Here is a 23,539-nt window from a genome sequence, read left to right as displayed (position 1 = left end):
GTTGGGCCTTTCATGGATCATGTCACAGAATAAAATTTGCTATTACGATATAAAAGTCAGAGTCATTCTGTGAAGAACACCAATTTGATCTCTCTCAAATCACTAGGAACACAGCATCATTTTAGGATAAATGTAAGTGTAATGCAATTATTTGTAGAAGGAAGATAATACACGAGGGCTCACATTACATGCTGATCTAATTCATTTGCTTGGAAACAAAAAAGTGTTTTCCTGTTGAAATTTCAAACTAAGTATTATTCTGTAGTGGTGAAAATTACATCAGTGGAAAATGCAGTCATGCGTAGTGGGAGGCTAAAAATCAAATCGCCTTATTTCATTATCCTCACTTGAACCTTGTGATCATTCTAAGGCTCCTGATCTTTCCAGAAAGAGCCTTAATATTTTTGCTTAAAGCATGAGGGAAGAGCAGGATGGACCCAGCGCAGAAGTCCGATTTGGAGGTCTGGGTGGGCCACCTTCTCTGAAGGGGGGAGGTCTGTATCCCCATCTCCCATGCCCTCCCCTCTTGCCTGGTTCCTCCCTTGTTCACCTCTCCTTGCAGATGATGATGGCCCACGGGGACAAATCTCCAGCCCTCCAAACCATGGGGAGATAGGTGTTGGCTTCCAGCCCTGTGAGAGCGCAGTGTTAATGGTCTGTAACTGAGAAACTTATGTAGATATTCATCTGGTGTGAAGCAGTTACTCTCCAGTGGTGACACCGACTCTGTGGGGTTGCACCTGAGGAGAGCATCCCTCTAACGCTGCTGCTACTTCATGGCTGCATCCAGCAGTAAACTCTCCTCCTGTCCCGTGATGGGCAGAGCGGTGCTGCCTGCGTGCCTTTATCCAGGGGGTCTTGTAAGCAAAGGGGCTCAGGCCATCAGTAGGAAGTATTTTCTCAGAAACGCCTATTTATTCTAAGCAGATGCAGTCTTGGAAAAAGGCTGTTGGGATAAACGCAGACCTTCAGGCACCGACATAGGGCAGGTTCTTCGCTGCTGCTTTATTGCAGGTTTGTGCATGCGATGCGTTGCCCAATTACTTCCCTTAGGAGCGAGCTCGTGGGCTGCATGGGAACATAAAATAAAGATTAGTGTTGACTTTCAAGTTTTGGGGGCAGAAAAACCGAGGAAAGAAAAATAAGACGAGTCTCTTCAGTCACTCCTTTAGAGTCTCCACTCCTTGACAAATTTTATATAAAGCTGTCACTTTTCTGTAGCTTGAAATATAGCGTAGTATTTGGCTGCTGAGTTCCTCCTTGATCTCCCCGACAGACCATCCTTCCACCCAAGGAGCTGTCGCAGGGCCCCGCGGGTTAATAATGAGCTGCGGGTCTGGGTCAGTTCTCAGCGGCTGCTCCCTGGCTGCTCTGCACTTGGAGATGTCCTGCCGGCAGGGAGGATTTTCTAGAGAGGCTTAAAAATCCCCTCCTGAGTTGACAGTTACTGAACTATTTTCTCTCTTGCCTTGTTAAAGAACAGAAGATTCCCAAGCTGCCGACCAGGGGAAGGCTGAGAGGGAGGAGAAGAACGAGGAGTCGTCGGCGCGGCAGGTGACGCCTCCCCTGGAGGAGCGCATCACGCATTTCCGAGACATGCTGCTGGAGAGAGGGGTGAGAAGCGTGCGGGCTTGCTTTGATGTATCCCATTTATGAAAACAGGGCATCATCCAGGACCACGACAGGACTCATTTCATACCTATCACTTAGCAGGCAAATGAACAATTATTGAGAGGGGTTTTCTGTCTGTTAACCGTGTCGGTTTGGTGATACTGTGATTTTTCCTCCCATGCCATCCACTCAAACGTGGCTCTGCAGAACTGAAAGCCCTTTGCAGGTGCAGTTCTAATTAAATTCCTACAGACAGACCCAAAGACAACCAGAGGCAGTAGCTCTTCCAGCACGGACCAGTGTTTTCTTGTGGCAGCACACACAAACCTGTGCTGAACTCACCGGGTGAAGACTACCATCAGTATGAGGAATTTAGGATACCCTTATGTATAGACATAAAATCACCGCTGCAGAAGTTCCTCTCATGGTGTCCCTTTTTCCAGAGAACTGATGATTTTGAGTGTGAATGGAATTAATCAGCGTCACACGCTTAGGCCCTGATCCTGCCCACGTAAATGGGTGTATAATGGAGCAGTCTATGCAGGTTTTATACCTCCCTCCAACACTCTGCAAGTATCTGTTCTATAGAAGTTCGTGTAGTTTCTGTAAAGAAAAAAACATCCAAGGTGCCTGTTGTTAGGCAGTAAAGCCTATAAAATTTATCACTAATAATCAGCAGACTTTAAAGGTAGACAATTAGAGCTTCGGAAGCTAAACAGTAAATTATCTCCCCGTCAGACATGCTTTTTAATATATTTTGTTATTTATGCTTAAAAGATGCAGAAGCACCATAAATGAATACTGGTTGAAGACTCCTGCTGGCATATTTTAAGTCAGGGGGCAGTAAGTCAAAATTTGAAAGTATTAGGGATGCTCTGTAATAGGGTTCCTCAAGTGTTTCAAGTGGGAGAGTCAGACTTGCTCATAAAAATAAGAAAGTCAGGGAATTTACTGTTTGCTTCGGCTATTATTTACAAATGTATAGATAATAGGTTACTGTGCTTTTGCCCTGAGCATTTTTTCGATGCCCAGACAAGCCGCTGGTTGGCACTAGCTGGTTGGCATTGCTTGAAATGCAGTGAGGCCATTACTGTTATTTTAAACTGATTATTTAAACAAACATCTCTCCTGCCGTTTCTGTATAATGTTATTTCTCAAGAAGTTACTTGATGGCGTTACAAAGAGCTTGAACTAGGTGGGGTTCTTCCATGTACTTCCGATTCTTCCTACATAAATTATATCAACAGAAGGACGTTGTAACATTTTGAAAATAAAGCATGATTTTGGTGTAGCTCCAAGACAACAGCACTGTTCGTAAGTCTGTGGGAAGTTTTCCCATGTAACGATGTAATCTCGGATATCCTCCTGGAAGTTCAAAAATTTTCACGAAATCCTGAGCAAATCCAAGCCTTTTCCTGGCTCCCTCACAGCCCCGGCATCAGAATACCCGAGTTCTCCAGGCTGCATTTCTAGGAGAGTCGTCTCTTTGCTAGGGTGCTGCCAGTGAAACAAGACTTTTTTAAGGACTCGAAATGATATTTTTTCTCGAGATTTTACCTTCTTAATACTGGGGAAAAAAAAGAGGGGCCAAGGGTCCCTAATGCCCCCTTCCCATCTGATTTTTTCCCCTGTTCTTTGCACTCTGGTTAGGAGCAGGAGCTGAGAACTGGAAGCCCACGGCAAGCTCAGATCTCTCTCCCTTTTCCTCTGCGGTGATACGAGGCCACAGAAATCATTATTTATTCTGGGGAGAGATGCCACCCCCACCATCCCCCGGACACATGTCCCATCGTGGGGAAGAAGACCACGATACAATACACATTGGAAGATTAGTCAGAATACTAATATTTTATATGCATTTTGAGAGCTCCAAAATGTGTATCCTGAACAGCATATGACGGGTGTAGCTAGAATTAAATTACAAATATCTGTAGCCAACACTGAATTTAGGTGTATGTCTGCAACATGTGAAGTTAAATAATTACTAAAGAAAAAGTCATAAACAAGAATGATTACATGATAGATTAGCCCAAGCTGAAGTAGCTTTGTCACCAAACTGGCCTTTGTACTAGAAACAAAGCTGATGGCCAAGGGAGAGTATAAAAGGCATTCTGAAAAAAAGAGAATTCCTGCTGCTGATCCTCCTGGTGGGGGAGACCCCAAACCTCAGGGGCTGGGCACCTGCATGGGCACAGAGGTGACTCGCAAGCTCTGAGAAGGCAGCATGAGAGGTACTTCATTGGAGCTTTCCTGTTTGAGTGTTAATTACTCTATTTTAATCATATTTCGCATACTTGTTTTAGTGAATTTACTCTTTATTATTAGATGGAATGATGAGAATATTTCATGTTATTCCAGAGTTTTCCGTAGCAATCTAATTAACAGTGATGTTGTGCGAGGAACCGAAATCAGGCTGGGGGTTTCAGTCTTGTGCTCCCAGAATGTTGTTCCATAAAATCCCGGGCAAAGGGGTCTGGGAGAGCGAGGGACCTGTGTGGGTTCCTGGTGGTCCTCCCAGCTCACTCACCACAAGGAGGTTCTGGAGAAGGTGGAAGAGCCTCCGCAGGAGAGGACACTTCCCTGTGCTTGGGCGGCCGCCCAAAAGCGGCGCATTTACTGCAAAACCAGGGGATTTTACAGATTTGGAGTGTGTGCGTGCACTGACGGCCTCGTTCGGGTTATAATTTAAGTTTTGGAGAGGAAGGGAGTTAAAGCTGAGATAATTGCTTAAATGGAAATTGATGCTGCTGTTGTGCAAAGGGGATGATAAAATGGGAATTTTCCGTTCTGCTGCAGATTCTTTCCATCAAAAATATGGAATGAGCGTCTCCCAGTTACTCGCTGAGATGTCCTAGAGCAAATCAATACTAATGGTGTGGGGGCGACCAGAGCATTGCCAGAAACAGATTAAAATTCAACTTCCAACCGCTCTGAGGCATCCTTTAGAGGGTTCATTAGCTTTCTGAACTACTCTTTTGCTTCACCTTGGAACATTTCCTTCTTTCACATCCTTATTAAAATTCCTTAATGCAACTGTGTTTGTGTACTTCACAGGTTTCAGCATTTTCTACATGGGAAAAAGAGTTGCACAAAATAGTATTTGATCCACGCTACCTTCTGCTAAATCCAGAAGAACGTAAACAGGTGAGCGTTACCTCCAGCGTAGCTTCTGATTGGCAGCGAACATCTCCCAGATTAACCGTAATACAGAGTAATTATCTTGATAGGATAAAAAGAATTGCATAAAATTAAAATTTCTGTCTTGAGTTTTTCAGTAAGACTCGTAATGTCGGCGCTGCTCATAAGAAAGTGCTCTCGCCTTTGAAAAGCGAGTGGTAACAAGTGGTTTTGCTTGTAGAGGTGCGCTGCCGGCTCCTGGGTTGTAGGACCAACCCCTGCTGAACCCCGGAGACTGGGAAGCAGGAAGGGAAATGGCCACAAGGCAATGTTTCCACTCTGGATTATTGAAATATTGTAGAGAGGCTACTTCATTTTTATTGCTTGGAATATCTTCTGGGAGTTTGGCAGTATTTACTGCTGTATTTTGCAATAACTAAACTTGCTAGACATAAATGGATAGAGCACTGTGGCGACGCTGGTACCTGCTTGAATGGGTTTTGTTTTCCTGGCAAGCTGCACGGGGAAGTGGGCTTTTGCTGCCTCATTTATTTGGGCATTAATTATCACTGGGGATCTAAAAGGGCCTGTGGGCTGCAAATAAGTCTAAAAGATTTAGGAGAGATGCAAGGATGTTGTGGAGAAGGCGAACACTTCTGTTCTGTAGTGATTTCTCTTCCTTACCGGTCTTTTGTCATCCCGCAGAGGGAAGAATTTTGAATATGGAATTGTCCATTATTTAAATGAACACAATGAAAAATGGACTTATTCCTGTTCCATTGCACTGGGGCCCATATTGTCTTGTGATTCTCCAGAGAGCTTCCCGTAGGTATTTACTGAGGGACTGGCCACATACATCTTCATTTTCTACCTTTCCAGTATTTTCTTTCCTAAGAAAAAATTGCAAGAAAATAATATGGAAATATGGGAATGAAAATGTAAGAGAAACTGCTAGAACAGAAAATACCTCTAAACAAAAGACTAAGCAGGGAGTTTTGTATTTATTTCAGGTAATCGGCAAGGACAAAACCTAGACCTTGATGAGTCAGTCAAGTTATATTACTTCTTTCATTTTATCAGCCCTGGAGATAATAAAAATACATCATGAATACACATAATATAATGTGCTTGAAGCACTGCTGAGGGGGGACCTCGTGTGTGGGATGTATTTAATACTCAAGGAAAGGAGTTATGACAAGCAAGTGGTTGGCAGTGCTGTAGGTAGAAGCCCATCGTCAGGTGGAGGTTGGCTCCGTGAGTGACAGTAATTCAGGCTCAGAGCCAAGCGGAAGAGGGTGATGGTCAGGTGCTCTTCTGCAAAAGAGGGTTAAAAAACCAGTAAGCTTGGGAGCGCGTGCCGGGTCTCTAATATATTTTAGATACTACACTTGTAATTAAGACTTCTAGACGTTCATTATGAGTAGTGCCGTTTAATTAGCCCCCATTTTCTCTAAGAAGTAGTTTAAGAAGAAAGTTAGACTCGGACAAGAGTAGATGCCTGATTTAATGAAAGTACTTCTTGGAGTGCAACTCAAATTAGTAGAAGACATTATTTAGGTTTATGGAAGCATTTACCTTCACGGATACTGACTGTGTGACCTGAATAGCGAGCGTCTGAGTGCTGCTTAAATTATGCAAATGAATTTATGGTGGAGGGGGCTAGAGGTGAGAAGTGGCTCACAGTGAAAGAAGGAATGAAGGAGTGAAAGGAGTGAAGGAAGGAAGGAAGGAGGGAGGGAAGGAAGGAGGGAAGGAAGAGGGAAGGAGGGAAGGAAGGAGGGAAGGAAGGAGGGAGTGAGTACCAGAGCATGGCTGGTTGTACCGCAGTTTTCTTCCCTCCACGGTCAGGCGGGTGGGTTGGGACGGGCACGGCGAGCGTTCTGACTGTGATCTCCAAACATCTGAGGGAACTTCCTCTTGACTTGAGCTTGTGTCGAGGTGAGTTTGACTTCCAGGAGTGGAAGCCCTGCTGTTGGTGGGTGCCCTTACGCTGCCCGAGGACCTTAACGATCTGTATTGAACATCAGTGGTTCGCTCTGCTTACTTACCAATATTTTCCAAGGGGTTGTTAACAGTTGAAAGATGCTACTATGTTTAAGCAAGGAACAATGAAGGGTAAAGGACCAGCTGTATTAAAATAATGAGCTACCTGTTAATTTTGATTTATTACCTTCATCATAGCTTCACTGGTAGCAGAAAGGCGAGCAATAACAGTGTCGCCTGCTTTCTTTGTTCCATTTCTTCCATCTCCTCTTACGTTCAACCTGTGCAATTGCAGACAGTATAATATACTCAGATTTCCGAGGTTTTTTGTAGTACTTCTTTCATGGCCATTTGTTGATGTTTACTTTTCCAGTGCTATTTCTTCCCTTTTTCACATATTATACTAAATGCCAGTTGTAATTTGGTTACTTTACCTTTCATGACATGTAGATTTGCACCTGTGCATCCTCATGGCTGATGAGAAAGCAACCGTGGTAGTAACCGTAGCAATCATATTTAATGTATGTAATTTGAGATGGAAAAGATGGTGAATATGGAAAACTAATAGCATTTTGAGGAGCAGCTCCTTTTATTCGACGACTTAGTATGCCACAGTTTTTAGAGCGTGAAACCAGCAGGGCCAGACTTTTGGTGTTAAAAATGTGATTCAAGCAGTTGGCAGACTTTTGTGACATAGCGAACTCCTTAACTCCTTTCCAAGACACCAAAAATCCTGATGCTGAGCGCCCTGCTGCATATTTAGCTGCCAAATACTGTTAGAGGGAGGTTGTCGACCCTTCCAAACACATGAAAGCTTTCGGGTGTAGGAGTACAGGGGATCATGTGTAAGCTCGCAGTTTCTGACAACTGATTTGAAAGGTCTTCGGGCTTTTTGGGGGTAACCTACAGAATGTTGGTGTTTAGCAATATAGACATTTTCAGGAATTCCAGCAAGTTGGGAAGGATGCGAGAGCCAAACTAAATAAATGCAGTCAGTTGTACAGATGTACGACAGTAGTGCTATAGGCATGAAAATGCGAGCAAGACACTCAAGTCGGGAAATCTTGATTTATGTTGCACTTGATGTTTGAATGAAGATGTTATCTGTCCAAATTATACCTTTTCCAGCTACTTATTTTGTGAGAACACGATCAGTGCTACACAAAGCAGATTGCGCTGCCTGCGAGTCAGCCTATACTGAGGGCAAATAAGAACTGTAGGTCGTGAGATTGCCAGCCCTTTGATCAAGCATAAATACCATAAAAGCTTTGTTAATAAATGCTCTATCTTGTTTCCCTATTCTTGGAAAGATATTTGAACAGTTTGTCAAGACCAGGATCAGAGAAGAGTACAAAGAAAAGAAAAATAAATTGTTGTTAGCCAAAGAAGAATTTAAAAAGCTCCTTGAAGAATCCAAGTTATCGCCAAGGTATGGCATTGCCTTACGAAGATTCATTAAGATAAACTTTCTCATTTTGCCTGTGTTATCGGCCCTGGGATGCCGTAACACTGAACCTACTCTTCATAGCAGGCGTGTACATCCATTGTTAAAATGCTGCATTGACATTTCTGCCCTAATATTTTACAATATTTTCTTATATTACTGCAAAAGGGAACGTACCGTTTCTCTCTCTCTTCCTTTTTCTCTCTCTCTGTCATTAAGAATGTGTAATATTTTGCATAACACATTTATTTTATATGCATATATATGGTATAATTATAGAACACACACATACATTAGCTATATAAAATCAGTACCTGAATGTTAAATCTCATTTATATTAGGCATACAGCTGTAACTAGTGAAAAACTCTGGTTAGGTTTGATTTTGATGGAAGGGAAACATAATTTAACGAAGTTAGTATTAATACCACATTGCTAAATTTAAATAAAGCGTGCAATGCAATGCCATTTTTCTACATTGATTTTTCAGTGATGGATCCAAAACTGCACAATGGCGAATGTAGTGCTTAGGATAGCACTCGATCATTTGTATATTATATGAAAATAAAGGGATTTATGTAGTAGAAGTCTGGTTAAATTGTTGAAACTAAGAAATAACATTTTTTTTCTACTAAAATATGCAGGTAATTGTACAGCCCGACCTACCTAGACACATAGATACAAACAACACATCAGGCTCTATGGAAGTGATAATTATAAGAAGATTTTTAGAACAAAACTGAGACGGCAGAGCTGCCTGCGCGTTTCAATTGCATTGTGCCCGTCACTCAAAGTTACAATTAATTGTTTGCTATTTTTAGAAAAGCTCAAACTAGCGAGGTATTTCATGAGGCCTCGTGTACGACTGACAGTCGAAATGCATTTGTTTGCAACGAGACGCGGGTGTGGTTTTCTGCTCTATTAGAAGCTAATTATTGAAATACTGGCCATAAGGCATAGATTAAAGCCACAGTAACCTGGGCTGCAGCGAATACTGCGTTAATGACTCAAAATTGCCCTGTTGGCTATCACCCAGGTTTTTCTAAACCAAAAACTGGAAGTTAAGTATTGCCGGCTGATCCGTGAATCTGAAGCCCGGGCAGCTCTGGCATGGTCTCGCCTCCCTCATCCTGGGGGTTACCGGCACGTTCCTAGCCAATATTCCCCAGAACACCCTCTTTTAGTGTCTGTGTGAAAAGTGAAGCGAGACCCAGGTGAAGGAGACCGAGAGGGGATTGGCAAGGTCGCAGCTGTAAAATGTCTCTCTTTTCTGCAGAACAACATTTAAGGAATTTGCGGAGAAATACGGAAGAGATCAGCGGTTTCGCCTCGTTCAGAAGAAGAAGGACCAAGAGCATTTTTTCAATCAGTTCATACTTCTACTTAAAAAGAGGGACAAAGAAAACAGGATAAGGCTACGGAAAATGAGATAAAACCTCCTGAAACTGGCAATAAATACACAAGTCCGTGCTGGGAGTGCAGTAGGAGATTCAAACAAAGGCTAAAGCGTTGGGGGTTCAACTTGCGACAGCTTGGCGAGGGAGCGGAGATCCCGGAGAAAAACTTTCTCTAAACAGAGTTTATTGGACATATATTGAATTTGTGAAGGTTGTTCTGCAGGAATCTGAAGGATATTTTGTTCTCAAAGAATTAATGTTTCATATTGAAGCTCTTTTTTGTACAACATCCAGAGTTTGATGCATTTCTAATTGCCATGATATGTCAATCCCTTAATTGTTTTAATTATGCAAATTACTTGTAATATACACAAATTATGAATCCGATGCAGATTTGTAATTAAGCAGACGCAGATGCCATCCATAACAATCTCAAGATATTTTCATCATTTAGGGGAATTATCTAAAGCAATCTTTTGGCAACTTTATGCATTACCATAAAGTGTTTAGAGGTACGGTGGTACGCAGGAATTCATCTCCCGCTGTTCATACGTCTCTGTCCCGTTCTCTGAGTAGTAGTAATAAGATATTAATTGTTAATCTTAGTGAAGAGTGTGAAAATCTTGGCATATGTTCCATAGGAAAACTCTTAAGTTTCAGAAATTGCTTCCTCCTTACCGTGAGTGGTGCGTTCGGGCACACGGGCGATAGCAACACTTCTCCCTCCCAGTTCCCAGACAGAAGTTCTTTTGTAAAACCATCACCCTTTGATTTCAGTTGTGTTACTGTATGTGAAAAGTCTGCATGAGATTTTTCTCATCATATTTGTATAAATAAATATTTAACTTTTTTAATTAATAAATATTTTAAGCCAGTTTTCGAGGGGGATGTTAAGTTTCTAAACTTTTTGAGATATTGGTAAAGTAGTGCAGGTCTCCTGGTGTTTACTGGAGAGGTGGAAAAGCAGCGGGAGTTGTACCGCTCATGATTTGTATGCAAATTCCACTAATATCAGTTGGAGCTCTGAGCCTATTGAGAGCAAAGTGGTCGCTCTGGCTGCGAAGGCAGGCTATCGTGGCTGGAGGAGGTCAGCACAGCTCCGCTGGACATCACTGTATCCCTTCCGTTACGCTACGGGAGAGACACACTCTCCTCTCTCTGTGATCATAATCGTTTTTTTCAGTTGACCTAATTTTTAAGTTATTACTCATTAGTTTTGTAGATTTCTATTTGGTAGGAGTGGTTTTGATATTTTCTCCAAATGATGGTAATTTTTCTTTAGATGTGTGCTGGATATTTTTTATAATCGAGGAAATAAAGGGTATTTTATACTGCTTTGGAAAAATGAACTCAGAAGAATTCAAAGAAGGGTATTTAACATAAGATATGCTTTAGAAAGGATGTAGAGTTTCGAACTTCTATATGAAAAATATTGTAATTTATTTCTATGAGAGCAAGACCTGCCCCAGAGTTGCTGTTGGTGTGAGTGAGGAAACGCGATGCTGTGTCGGAATGCCCAGGTCAAACCATGCTGACGGTTTTTCCCACCTCTGCACGCAAGGGCTGTATTCGGGACCGCGCGAGCTGGCGTGCGAGCTGGTAGATGCGATTTGCTTTTACATGGCTTGCAAGTCTTGTGATAGCCACTTTCACACCTTTATTTAACAATTATTTTTACCTCTCTGGAAGAGCCGGGTTTGCTCCCACTCCCATGTGGTTTAGGTATCTGTCACGACTTACGTAGAGGCCGATGCTGTTCGCTGGTACGTGTGGTCGGACGAGGCAGTAATGACCCAGAAAAAAGACGCAGGTTTTTTGGTAGACCTGAAGGCAGACTTCATAGGGGTTTTCATAAGGTTTTGCAAATGTTCCTGTTTAAAAAACAAAACAAAACAAAACAAAAGTAAGGTGCAGAAAACGGATGAGATCTTGCTTTTATGAGTGAAAACTCTTCTGTTTCAGTGGCTTGTACCCCTTGTTGTTGTTTCAAATGTATGTGCATATCTAGGCCGTGTGCTGCCATCCCTTATTCCAAATATGAATAAAATGGGGTAGTAATATTCTGGGGATTCTCCTTGATTTTAGCATTTCCTGACAATGTCAGAAATCCTCGTCATGATGTAAGTATCATAATGAGTGTATAATCTCTCTGATTTTCTTGGGAAATTCTGTGAAACACAGAAGTGCTCAGTGCCGGTGGCGAGCCGTATTTGTCAGAAAGCTCCAAGTTCGTTTCTGTTTTCTTATCTTTAAAATGGACGAATATTAAAGTAAACACAACCATCCCCGTGGTACAACAGAAGGAAATGTGTATATTAAGGTACATTGTAGTGCAAAATAATCATAGTCATCACGGTAAAATACGTTGACAGAAGCTCTTCAAGTTTGTGGAAGTGTCTGATCTCATCCCAAATAATATTTTTATGGCCTGTTCATTTCACAATGCCCTTAACAAATCCTGATCTCACTTCACGTGCCTCAAATTAAAATATTCTCCTCTCTTGTTACTAATACATGAGAAAAATTACTTTCTTGGGAGTGACTGCTTTTCACTGTTCATCAGAAGTCTCCTAAGATGACAGCAGAGCCCGTCCTCCATGTTACCTTCTCCTGTTCATCTATAGAGATAGTTTTGCTAAGCTGAAAGAGAAACCTGGATAACAATGAGAGACAACAAAACCGTTTTAGATTTTAGCTTAAATCACAGAGCACCTTGTTCGGGATGCCGTTATTTGTTCCTGTCGGTGGTGGTGGGGACGCTGCTCCTCGTCTGCTCTGGCCTTTGAGCAACCTGGTCTAGTTGAAGATGTCCCTGCTCATGGCAGGGGGTTGGACTAGATGGCCTTTAAAGGGCCCTTCCCACCCAAACTATTCTATGATTCTATGTCTAATATGTCAAAGAAAACCTATTACAACCTTTTAGCGCATTCGGAGATGAGTAGATGTGCGCACATCGTCCTTTCAGTTGGTATAGCATAGAGCACAGAATAGCTCTTAATATTCTAATGATTATTGTTTATATATTACTCTAATAAAATATAACTACTCTACAGTCAGGAAGGCTTTGAAGGTTGCAGGTGGCTTTGGTGCATCCAAAAGCTTGGCTCCATGTCCGTCCATTTGTCCTGCAGATGGGTGGGCGAGGCCTTTTTTGTCCCGGCTAGAGGTGATGTTGGTCTGGCCTCCAGGCACTGAAAAATGAGGCTGTCCCTCTTAGCAAATCCAGCAACTCTTAGCGAAAAAGGATGCCTGAAGCTTGGTTTGGTTGTGTTTTCCCAGGGAGGACCTGCGCAGTGTGACCGGGGAGGTGCAGGAGGCTCAGTCTGTCGCTGGGGATAACTTCATGGCTGATTTGGAAATCGCACACAAATGATGGCCACAGACGTGTGACCATCGTACATTAAGGGCATACAGTGGGTGTCAGGAAATTGTAGCTATCGAAGGCCGGGGGAGGTCACCTGTGGAGTCACGCGCGATGCCCCAGCGCCACTGCAGAGCACTCCTGGGTGTTGGGTGCAGCTTTGGCGGCAGCGTGGATCCGCGCAGCTCCCTTAGAGAGCACACACACAGCTTTGAGCTCCTTTGGGAAACGGTGAAAAGTGCCAGGCCCCATTAGACGGTCAGAGTTGGTTATTTTTTCTCAGGAAATACAGTTTTTCCAGAATTAGTTCTTTCTTTCCTGCGATATATCTAAATTTTCATATGCTGGGATGCGCACCTCAAAGTGCCTTGCCCAAGACGCAGCAAGGACAGACAAACCGACCTGCCCACCATTGCATCATCCCCAAAACCTCATCGAAAATAGCTTGGAATGGAGCTCACCTGTGCCAGACCAGAGGAGTCAGCCCCCATCAGTAGAGGACACCAAGGAGAAGAGGAGATGCTAACGTAAGACTGAAAAAAAAACCCTAAAAGCCTCGGATTGTGTTTGCCCAGTGCAGTTAAGTCTAGAAAGAGCGATCATTATTCTGCAGGATCACACCGGGAGGGGGTGAGCATAGCGGGACGTGATGTTTACTAGACCTGAACAGCTCCACGAGAGCAAATGAGAATAAACTGATTTTCATGAGTTAGGAGTCAATTTCCAGGACTCTCTTTTTACCTTCTAAAATGAGGGCACTCTTCCTTTTATCTGGGTAACCAAGAGGAAAATCTAATTATTCCTGACTTGAGTAACCCATTGACTTTTTTTTCTAGAGCGGTTTCAAGAGAGCAGCGCTCTGGGTGGATTGTGATTGAGTCGTTCAAATTATTTTTTTACACATTTTGTTCATCTTCAGCTCTCCAGGGATCACCATGTTTCCTAATACCTGCCCGATTCAAACAAGTGCAATCCATCTTTGGAGTCATGGGCTCAGCTGAGTCCCACCTGCCCTGCCCCGGTCCCAGCCCCAGCCTGGAACCACCTGGGCCGGGGCTGGCCAAGAGGAGACTCGGGGCTTCTGGTGTGGGCGTGCTGGGGCCACCTCTCCTGAGCCTGTGATGAGCAGCCGTGCTCTGGCTGTTGAAAGTAGGAAAAGGTCAAATTACTCCGAATTTCTGAAAATAAGAAAGAAAAAAAAGGTGTGTGTGAGGGAGGCTTGCCTTTTCTGTTGTTGGTAAAATTGGGGGGAAAAAAAAAAATCTAGAAAGAACCTAAGTGGTCCTAAAGGACCCAATAAAGCTGCATAATGGCCTTGAATTTGCTATTTCTGTGGGGGCTGAAACGTGAAAAAAATAACTAAAACTGAACAGTCAACAAGATTTTTAATAAGTACAGTCTTTCTTTGTCAGAAGAGGAAGAAAGCCTTTGCTGTGTTTTAAAGTACCAAGAAACTGAAATGCAGTCTGCAGCAGAGCCCAAGCCTGCCGCAGCAGCAAAGGCCAGAACTAAAAATGAGTTTGGGAATGCGACATCAAGAATGAGCCGAAACGCCTTCAGAAAGGAGCTGTTGGTCTTGGTGAAACTTTCAGCTTATTGAACTTCTTAGGAACAGGAAAACTTTTATCAAAATGAAAATACTTTGATCCTAGAGCACTTGTTCAGCTCTGCCGTGTTTCAGTAAACCAGATCCTGGTCTGCTTTGGTGAAGGAGTTACGGAAATTAAACTTGGAATATTTTAGGGAAAAAAACCCCAAACCCAACACCGTGCTGTTCCTTTAAGCCATTCCCTGTGTGCAGGAGCCTCAGCTGTGTATAATCGCTCCTGGCAGGTCATTGGCTGTTTTGGTGCTCTAAACCTGCAGAAACAGAGGTTTTGGTGATTCCCAGGCTGTGGATTCCTGTGCTTGACTGCTCTTAGCAGAAAAGGTTTTACTCTTCCAAAGTGACCTTCTCTTGCTGCAATTTAAGTCCATTATGGCTTGACCCCCGTGGGCATGGAAAGCAATGTATATACTTTTGATTTTGCCTGGAAACTTTAGATATTTGAAAACGTTGGCTCTTTTGTCAGAGCAATTCCCAGTCTTGGCCCAGGAGGAGGAAACGGGCCCTCGCCCCTGCCCGGCTGCCTGGGCTGGACACGTGCGGTGCCTGCCCTGCACTCCCACGGCGATGCTCGTCTGGGTACTGGGTTTGTTGCTTCTCGTCGGAGTCTCTGGTTGCCCCGCGTCTTCCTTCAGTTACTCTGGGATTCCGTATCTGCAGTGGATTTGGTGTTCTTCTGCTCAGGTAAGCGCCTTGGGGTTTTGGATATCTGCTCTTTCTCAATGTTCAGTTGGTTAAAAAAAAAAAAAAAAGTAATTACAAAGCGTGTAATGGTTCCTGGCTCCACCAACAGCATAGAGAGAACAGCCCTGAAACCTCAAAAGCACAAACCAAAAACCAAACGGGACACGTAGAGCTGATGTGTTTGTGAGGAGGTTGGGTCATCGGGAAACTGCTGAAGGAAGAAGAACGAGTTTGTGCTGGTGCACGTCCAAAGGGAGCTCTGGTTTTGCCTCCCCTATGAACGAAACGCTAAAAATTAAGGAAGTTGTAATTTGAGGCTAAGTTGAGGTGAAATGGCCTGCCAGAGGCTGGGGCCTGTTGCGTATTAGCTTCACATGCTGATAAAACAGTAATAATCACCTCGTTTGTATAATGCTATTTCAAGAGTAATTTGTTTGTTTACATCCTTAGCAGGACTGGATTTGGCTAAAAATGGGATAAATAGGAGGGAAAAAACAAAGGTGATAATCTTACTCGTCTGTTTTCTTTAGGAAAAAATGAAAAATAGTGAATAAATTCTGAAAAATATGGGTAACGTGAAAAACATAAAAAAGACTGTTGATGGCAAGTTTTTATGGATTTTGCCTTGGTTTTTTTCTCTGCTTTTTGGCCTCCTAACAATGCTACAGATTTTTGGGTGGATGTTTAGTGGTTCAGCACCAGTTAAAGTCATTTTGTTTCTCTTTCCTAAGTAGTTTGTGGCTTTTTTTAAAAAAAAAAAAAAAAACACTTTGTTCTTCCTATTTTGATTTCTTCACTTGGGTTTACTTTAGTAAATATTACTTTCGTCCCGTTCCCCTGGGAACACGTTTTTATATTGCTGTGATCATTGTTGGGAGAGCTAATCTCTAGCATAAATGAAGAGAAGTCAAAGAAATGAAAACAAATGATGGCAATGCTCCCAAGAGACTACGAATTTACTTTTCTAGATTCACAGCAAGATGCTTTGGGTTTGCTTCTGCGAGCAATTTAACTTGATTTATCCTTCCAACCGTCAATGAAATATCTATATATTGTATTTCTTCAGCAGTGGCTGTGACATCCGGAATTGTTGCCTCTCCACACGCTTTTCATAATGAATACACTTCTGGCAAGTTTGCTTGTATCATCGGAGCTGTTTTGTATCCAGACAGTTTTTCGTGGCTTTCTTCCATTTACTTGTCTTGAATTTGTAACGTTTAATAATGTCTTCACATTGGGAAAGAAAACACGCAGAAAAATGCTTCTCAAATGCCCTAGACACGCAGAAAAATGCTTCTCAAAAATGGGACCGAGTTTTGCACCTTTCTTCAGGGCGAGACCTGAAGAGTTCTGAAGAGTTTCTGAAAAGTTGCCTTGAGACAGTAAACCGGACACTCAGGTTACCCCTGACTGAATTCTTTATGGTTTATCAAAATTGCTATAAATTGGACTTTTTTTTTTTTATTTTTCCTCAAGCATCCTGTACTGGGGGGGCGCGGGAGGAGATATTAATGCCGAACCCTGCGGTCTGTAGTTTTGGTGTGCGTTAAGCTGTCTTTTCAAGGTGCAAGTTAAAACATGTAGCCGTGTAAATGCAATAGGTGGATGTAGGAAACGAGTGTTGGGAACCCAACTTCGGCGTGTCAGCACGTGGGCCACGGCGGGCGCTGCATGTACGTGACACTGAGAACAGTAGGTTTAAATTTTTTCTAAGCATCCGAATCTCCTAATAACTGATAACCTGGAATTAATGCGTAGATAAAAGGTTTTGTTGAAGTTCCTGCTGACATCAGCAGATTGAAGCTTCACCTCTTGGGGCATAAATGCTTAGATTTGGAAAGCAGAAAGGAAGCAGGGACTCTGGTCTGCACTTCTCAGCTCTGTCCTGTTCTCCTGCATCCCTGCAGAGGTACCTGACGCCTTCCCAGACTTCAGTCCTTTCATGCCAACGAAATTATTTTTTTATCTAATTTCCAGTACAAATGCAACCATAGAAAACACGTAGCAATTGTTCTTTCCCTCCTTTAGTGGTCGTTTGTCCGGTGCGTTGGCAGAAGGTGTCCTGCCCCGCCATCGCTCACCAGGCAGACTCCTGCCAGCCTCTCGGGTTAGACGCTCAGTTTTGCAATTGTCTCGTAGCTTCTCTTTGTACCTACCACAGTCCATAACGATGGAGGTTTTCCCAGTGATCACAGCAAAACATGGTAATTAGATGCAGTTACCGCACAGGTGTAAAGTAACTCTAAGTCTTTCAAGTTTCTGCTTGATGATCCCCTTTGTTTTAGCAGAAGTTAATCCCCAGGTGCCGGATCTCACATTTCTTATTGTTAAATGTTTCCCACTGCTATCCATCCTACCCGCCAGGTTATCGCTTTCCGCCGTTTGACATTTGAGTCGGGTTCCTGACCAGGTGGTGGAGGTTGTGCAAAGCCTTGATGCCGATGCCGTGTACCCCAGGGTTTCTCCTGCAGCACATCCTGCCGTTTCTGTCCCGTGATGCTTCTTCAATTCCTTCCCACCTCTCATGGACTCCAACACCTCCATCTAACCCGGCAGCTGCCGGTGTCACGTCCTCCTCAAAAGCTCTTCTGAAGCCCAGATGCATTGCATAGACTGTGTTTGCCTACAAATTGCCAAAAAAAAAAAATTGGTGTTCTGCCCTGCTTCAGCCATGGAGCTGTGAGCTGTTCCATTCGTATTGTTCATAGAATCTTCATGGTTGGAAGGGACCCTTGAGATCATCGAGTCCAACCATACACACACACAAAAAACCCCCTACAGTCTCTGCCACTAGAGCATGCCCTGAAGTGCCACATCTAGACGTTTCTTAAACACCTCTAGGGATGGTGACTCAGCCCCCTCCCTGGGCAGGCTGTTCCAGTGCCTGACCACTCTGTCAGTAAAGTAATTCCTCCTAATGTCTAACCTAAACCTCCCCTGCCGTGAATTCAGACCACCGGGTGTTCTCCACCTGTTTCCTGCTGCTTCTCCCCATTGAAGGACTTTAGATCGCGATCATATCAGAAGTGTCCGGGTTTGCTTACAACTCCTTTCTGATCCCTTGTATTTCCATAGCCCGGTGTTCAGCAGCATTTACCTTGGGGGAGAAAAATGCAGGTTTTTATCTTTTTTTAAACTAGGGTTAGACAGCTGTTCCTGTCCTCTCATCTTCACTGAAGATCACAACACGTCCCCCTTTTCTTCTCTTTCTGCTTACAAAACTGAATAATTTGCCAGTATTTAACTCTGAAAACGATTTTCAAGATAGATATCGCAACGTCTTCTGTAGTTGATTTCTTTTGAGAGAGCTTCTGATAAAAAAGGTAAGCTTTGCTGATTCAGCCTTTTCATTATTTGCAGGCTCTGAACACTGCCCCATCTTTGTGAGCTTGTTATTTTTGGAGAGAGAAAGCAAACCTGTCCTTGTGAGTTCTCGTTCTGTCTTGAGATGCAAATTTCAGATGCCATTTCAACTGAAGAGGCTCCAGTTCTACTCTACGCATGAGTCACTGTGCTGTAAGGACCAGTCTGTATCTTTCTAAATTAATTTTTTCCACATTTGCCTGTTGGAATCTGTTTTTCTTTAGGTGTCATTGACTTTGAACCAAGCCACTTCGGGGTTAACCAATCAAAATTATTTGGGTTTTTTTCCTTATATAAAACTAGCTCTTTTATGCAATTCCCAGTGTTTATCAAACCTACTCTTAACGCAGCATCATCTTGTGTCAGTAATTATTCTATTATGTATTGAGCTAGAGCAGCTCTTCTATTAAATCCTCTCTGTTGTTGCTTTCATGGCAGAGCATGACTGCAGTGAGATTTACATCCCAATGTTGTCCTTCCTGATAGGAAAACCTCCACTGACCCTTCCTCAAACTCCTTCCGCAGTGTCTCGTCTCCTCCTTGAATACATACAACAAAACAAGAACTTCCAAGAGCTCTTGTTGGAGGCTCCGTTCTTCGCCACCTTCCCCCAGCTTTGGGGGCACTGTAAATAGCTACAGACGCTAAATCAAGTCGTAACTGCCCAAAAAGCAGTGGAACAACTTGGCAAGGGAGGGAGAGGCGAGTGCTGGGACACCCCAGGTAGCCCAGCCCAAAGTCTGCAAGCCAAGCTGCCAGCCTGGGGTTGCTGTGCTCTTACATCAGGCTTTGCCTCATGAAGCAAAAAGTCTTTATTTTTATTTTTTTTTCTATTATATATTTCTCCTTTTCCTACTTTGGAGAGAAAAACTTTTTCCCTGGTATCACAGGAAAGCAGTGTTTCCAGTTGGAACAAGCACCGCATGAAAAACAAGAATATATTTAACTTTAAAGAGCATTTTTAATAACGACCTTCTACATCTGAGAAGGCTGTGATTGTAAGCACAGTAGGCTGAGATGTTCAAGGCCTGTGTTTTGTTGGTATTACAAGTAATTTTCCATAAGACGTGATATTTTTCCTCCTAAAAGAATAAAATATTGATTTAATAATTCAAACGTAGTCAACTGGAGGTTGATACGTCTAACCTGCACACATCTTCTTACAAACTGCAACAGTATGTTTTTATTTAATAAACAAAAGCTGCTGATATTTTCTCAAGAATAATCAGACTAGCTGTTGTGTTACAAAGTGGGGGAGATCCCCTTCCCTGCAGCCCACGACAGGGCGACGATGCTGCTGGGAGCAGGGTGACGGGCGCCAAGAGGCACAGGGACCTGCCACAACCTGTCCCTGCTCCAAGGAAACGGGTTTGGGTGTTTTGTTGAGGAAGGTCATAAAATAACTACAATAGAAACTTCAGAACTGGAGCGATGCGGATGAGCTGGTGTTGGCAGCGCCATGTGCGATGTTTCTTCTTTCCACTCTGTTGCCGCTTAATACTTATAATCCTAGAGGAGATTTAAGGCATTTAATTCATTCATAAGCTTTTGTAAGTGGCCTAAGGTGAAATTCAGGCCTTAATTAAAATGTGTTACTTACAGGCCACCGGAGAGCTCTCTCTTCCATGTCCTCATCTAATACCTTCCAGAGGGAGGACCCGTGTGGTTTCAGCCCCCGTCCCGCTCAGCGCGGCACGAGATGCTGATGTGCGCGTGCCGGCGACAGGTGGTGATGGGCAGTAACGGGGAGGAAGGCCTCTCTCTTCTTGAGTTGCGTGTGACTGTTCGCTGGAGGGGAGCAGCATCAGAACGGTGTTACTGCACGAGGGTCGGGTCGGTCAGTGCTGGTGGCCATCCAGGCCGTGCCTCCTCCTGCCCACCACCTCCAGCAAACACCTTTCTGGGTGGGATGAGCTCCTCTGGAAGGTCCCTCCTGTCCTCCTCCAACCCGCGAGAAGCCAAAAGCTAGGCTGGCTACCTGAACTGCTTCTGCTGGGGCTTGCGCTTCTTTTTGGGTGTGTTACTGCATCTTTGGAACCTGGCCGTCCCTCCATCCCCCGCTGACAAGCAGTAGAGGCGGGGTGTGTGTGTGTGTGTGAAAATCCTGAAAAAATACATTCCCTAGGCAGTTTCTTTGTGTTTAATTAGCTTGCAGCAAGTAGTGGGGGCAGTTACTGCTTGTTAACTGTAGCACCAGTCTCCTGGGGTGGGATGCTGTCTTATGAGACATCCTTACGGTGTTTAATTCTTGCGAGTTATAAATTCTTCTCCTTTCTCTATCGGAAAAGCCACAGCTTTCACGAGTGTTTGGCCTCCTTACCAGAAAGATGAGATAATTTTCAGCACTGAAACATCCAAATATATAATCACCTGGTAACTCCAAACACGCACAGCTGAATTCGGCACAGATAAGACAGATGATGTACTCCATCCAGATTTATCCTGGAGATTGTTTTTGGAGAACATACCCCCGGGCTTCGTGCCGAGCTGGGGAATAGCCCAAAAGGAGCCTTCATCTGACATCTGGGGACATAGTGTCCTGTGGCGATGGTGGGGCTGGCACATTTGCTTCTTTGGGTCACTGAGTATCTGTGTGGCGTCTGCAAAAATGGTACAAAGCCAACCCTCGCCCTCTGCTGCTTTTTGAGGGGGAGATTTAGGATGGATAGTGGGAAAAACTTCACAGAAAGTGTTGTCAAGCACTGGAAGAGGCTGCCCAGGGCAGTGGTGGAGTCGCCATCCCTGGAGGGATCTAAAAGCCGGGCAGACGCGGTGCTGAGGGACGTGGGGTAGTGGTGGGCTTGGCAGTGTGAGGTTAATAGTTGGACTCAATGATCTTAAAGGTCTTTTCCAACCTGGAGGATTCTATGATGCTAAGCAGATGTTGTTCTCCACCGTGGCAATCTCCACATATTATTCTGGCCTGAAAGCGTTGCTTATGAGGGATGCTGTAACTTCTCCCCCCAGGACAACTTTCCATCCGTGCAGTTGGACTGACGACCCCCGGGGACGGCGGTCCTTCGGGGCTGCGGGGGATGTGGGAGAGGGCTGCCTTGCGTTTCATAGAATCATAGGGTTGGAAGGGACCTCTGGAGATCATCTAGTCCAACCCCCCTGCCAGAGCAGGGTCACCTAGAGCAGGTTACACAGGAACGTGTCCAGGTGGGTTTTGAATGTCTCCAGAGTTGGAGACTCCACACCTCTCTGGGCAGCCTGTTCCAGTGCTCTGCCACCCTCAGGGTAAAGAAGTTCCTCCTCATGTTTAGGTGGAACTTCCTATGTTCAAGTTTGTGCCCATTGCCTCTTGTCCTGTCCCCGGGCACCACTGAAAAGAGCCTGGCCCCATCCTCCTGACACCCACCCTTTCAGTATTTATAAGCGTTGATAAGATCCCCCCTCAGTCGTCTTTTTTCCAGACTGAAGAGACCCAAATCCCTCAGCCTTTCCTCATAAGAGAGGTGTTCCAGCCCCCTAATCATCTTGGTAGCCCTTTGCTGTCCCCTCTCCAGCAGTTCCCTGTCCTTCTTGAACCAGGGAGCCCAGAACTGGACACAGTACTCCAGGTGCAGCCTCACCAAGGCAGAGTAGAGGGGGAGAATGACCTCCCTCCACCTGCTGGCCACACTCTTCTTGATGCCCCCCAGGATGCCATTTGCCTTCTTGGCCACAAGGGCACATTGCTGACTCATGGCCATCCTGTTGTCCACCAGGACTCCCAGGTCTCTTTGCACAGAGCTGCTCTCCAGCAGGTCACCCCTAGCCTGTCCTGGTGCAGGGGGTTATTCCTCCCCAGGTGCAGCACCCTACACTTGCCCTTGTTTCCCTTTGCAAGGCCGTGTGGATGCTCAGCGGGTCTCATCTGCCCACTGAGCCTTTCCGCTGACTCTCCTCCCGTGTCTGGGGAGCGGGGCCCGCACACGTGGAGCTCGCCCCCATGGTCCCTGCGGGGACGCTGTGTCGGGGCGCAGCCCCCGCAGGGCTCCCCCCCCGCTGCCGACCGAAACGTAAAGCTAATGTCTTTGTATTGGCATCGCTTAGGCGGGAGTTGGTTGAGCGAGTAATGAATTGCCGTCGTTGATGAGCAATGAAAGGTCCCAGCAAAGCAGAACTGATGGTCCTGAGCCTGGCGTTCAGCGCAGACCGGCTGGGGCGAAGCGCTGGGGGGGTTTTGGCTTTTCGCAGGGGAGGACTACGGGTGCCAGATGCACCTACAGGTGACGCCTTTGTCAGTGCCCATTAGCACCAATATTAGCTAACGAAAAAGCGTTAAATCTTTCAAGTCTCTGCCATCTCTTTATGTTGCTGAAGTCTCTGCATTTTCCATGGATGAGGGGAGTTTTCTAGAACGTCAACTTTCGAAACTGTTACACCAAAATCGCTGCTGCCCTGGGTTGCTTTGGAAGAAGCAGATCAGTGCTCTGCTTTAATTTTAAAGCATTTGCTTTAGGCAATTAAATTAAAAAAAAAAATCTATTTTGACTTTTTAATTTAAAATAAAATGCAAGCTGCTAATTTCAGTACTGAAATTAAGAGCATGAATATTCTGCTCGCTGTTTCCATGAACTGCATGAGCAACTCTTTTTTTTTCCTGACAATTTTTTTTTTTTTAAATTTAAGCAAAACTCACAAAATACAGTGCAGTAAATAAAACACAAACTGATTGAATTATAACCTGCCAAAGGGTCTTCCTTGTACCTTGTGCCGGAGGGTTGTTGCTGATGTTGGAGTGGGTCCGTGGGGCTTGGGTGAGATGTCGGAGGAAGGGGAGGCAATACCAGCCCACGGTATCAGAACTTAAAATTTTTTCATTTTGATTTTAAAATTTCACTTTGGAAATGCCATCGGGTAATTTCATTAATCCCCTGTTCCTATCATTTGTCCCCTGCTTTCTCTTATTGTCACAGCATCAACGCAGGAATAAGTCTTTAACTGCCGAGGATCTCGAAGTCGGTGCTGACGTCGGGTGTCAGTCAT

At 44.3% G+C, this 23,539-nt stretch overlaps 1 protein-coding gene across 3 annotated transcripts in view; it reads left to right on the top strand.

Moving 5' to 3' along the window:
• TCERG1L (transcription elongation regulator 1 like) overlaps positions 1-11,426 on the top strand; it is an 89,424-nt gene extending 77,998 nt beyond the window's left edge. For 2 of the 3 annotated variants that reach the window (XM_074592180.1, XM_074592179.1), the window contains exons 10-13: positions 1,479-1,614; positions 4,666-4,755; positions 8,022-8,140; positions 9,431-11,426. In XM_074592180.1, the coding sequence (XP_074448281.1) occupies positions 1,479-1,614; positions 4,666-4,755; positions 8,022-8,140; positions 9,431-9,587 (502 nt within the window). In that variant the 3' untranslated portion in view covers positions 9,588-11,426. The remainder of the gene's footprint in view (positions 1-1,478; positions 1,615-4,665; positions 4,756-8,021; positions 8,141-9,430) is intronic. The other variant, XM_074592178.1, reaches the window with a different exon arrangement.
• Positions 11,427-23,539: the final 12,113 nt, after the last annotated feature.

The sequence above is a fragment of the Larus michahellis genome, chromosome 6 (assembly GCF_964199755.1).
Source record: "Larus michahellis chromosome 6, bLarMic1.1, whole genome shotgun sequence".
NCBI lineage: Eukaryota > Metazoa > Chordata > Aves > Charadriiformes > Laridae > Larus > Larus michahellis.
Note: the sequence above shows the minus strand (reverse complement) of the source record. Positions and strands in the feature narration are given on the sequence as shown.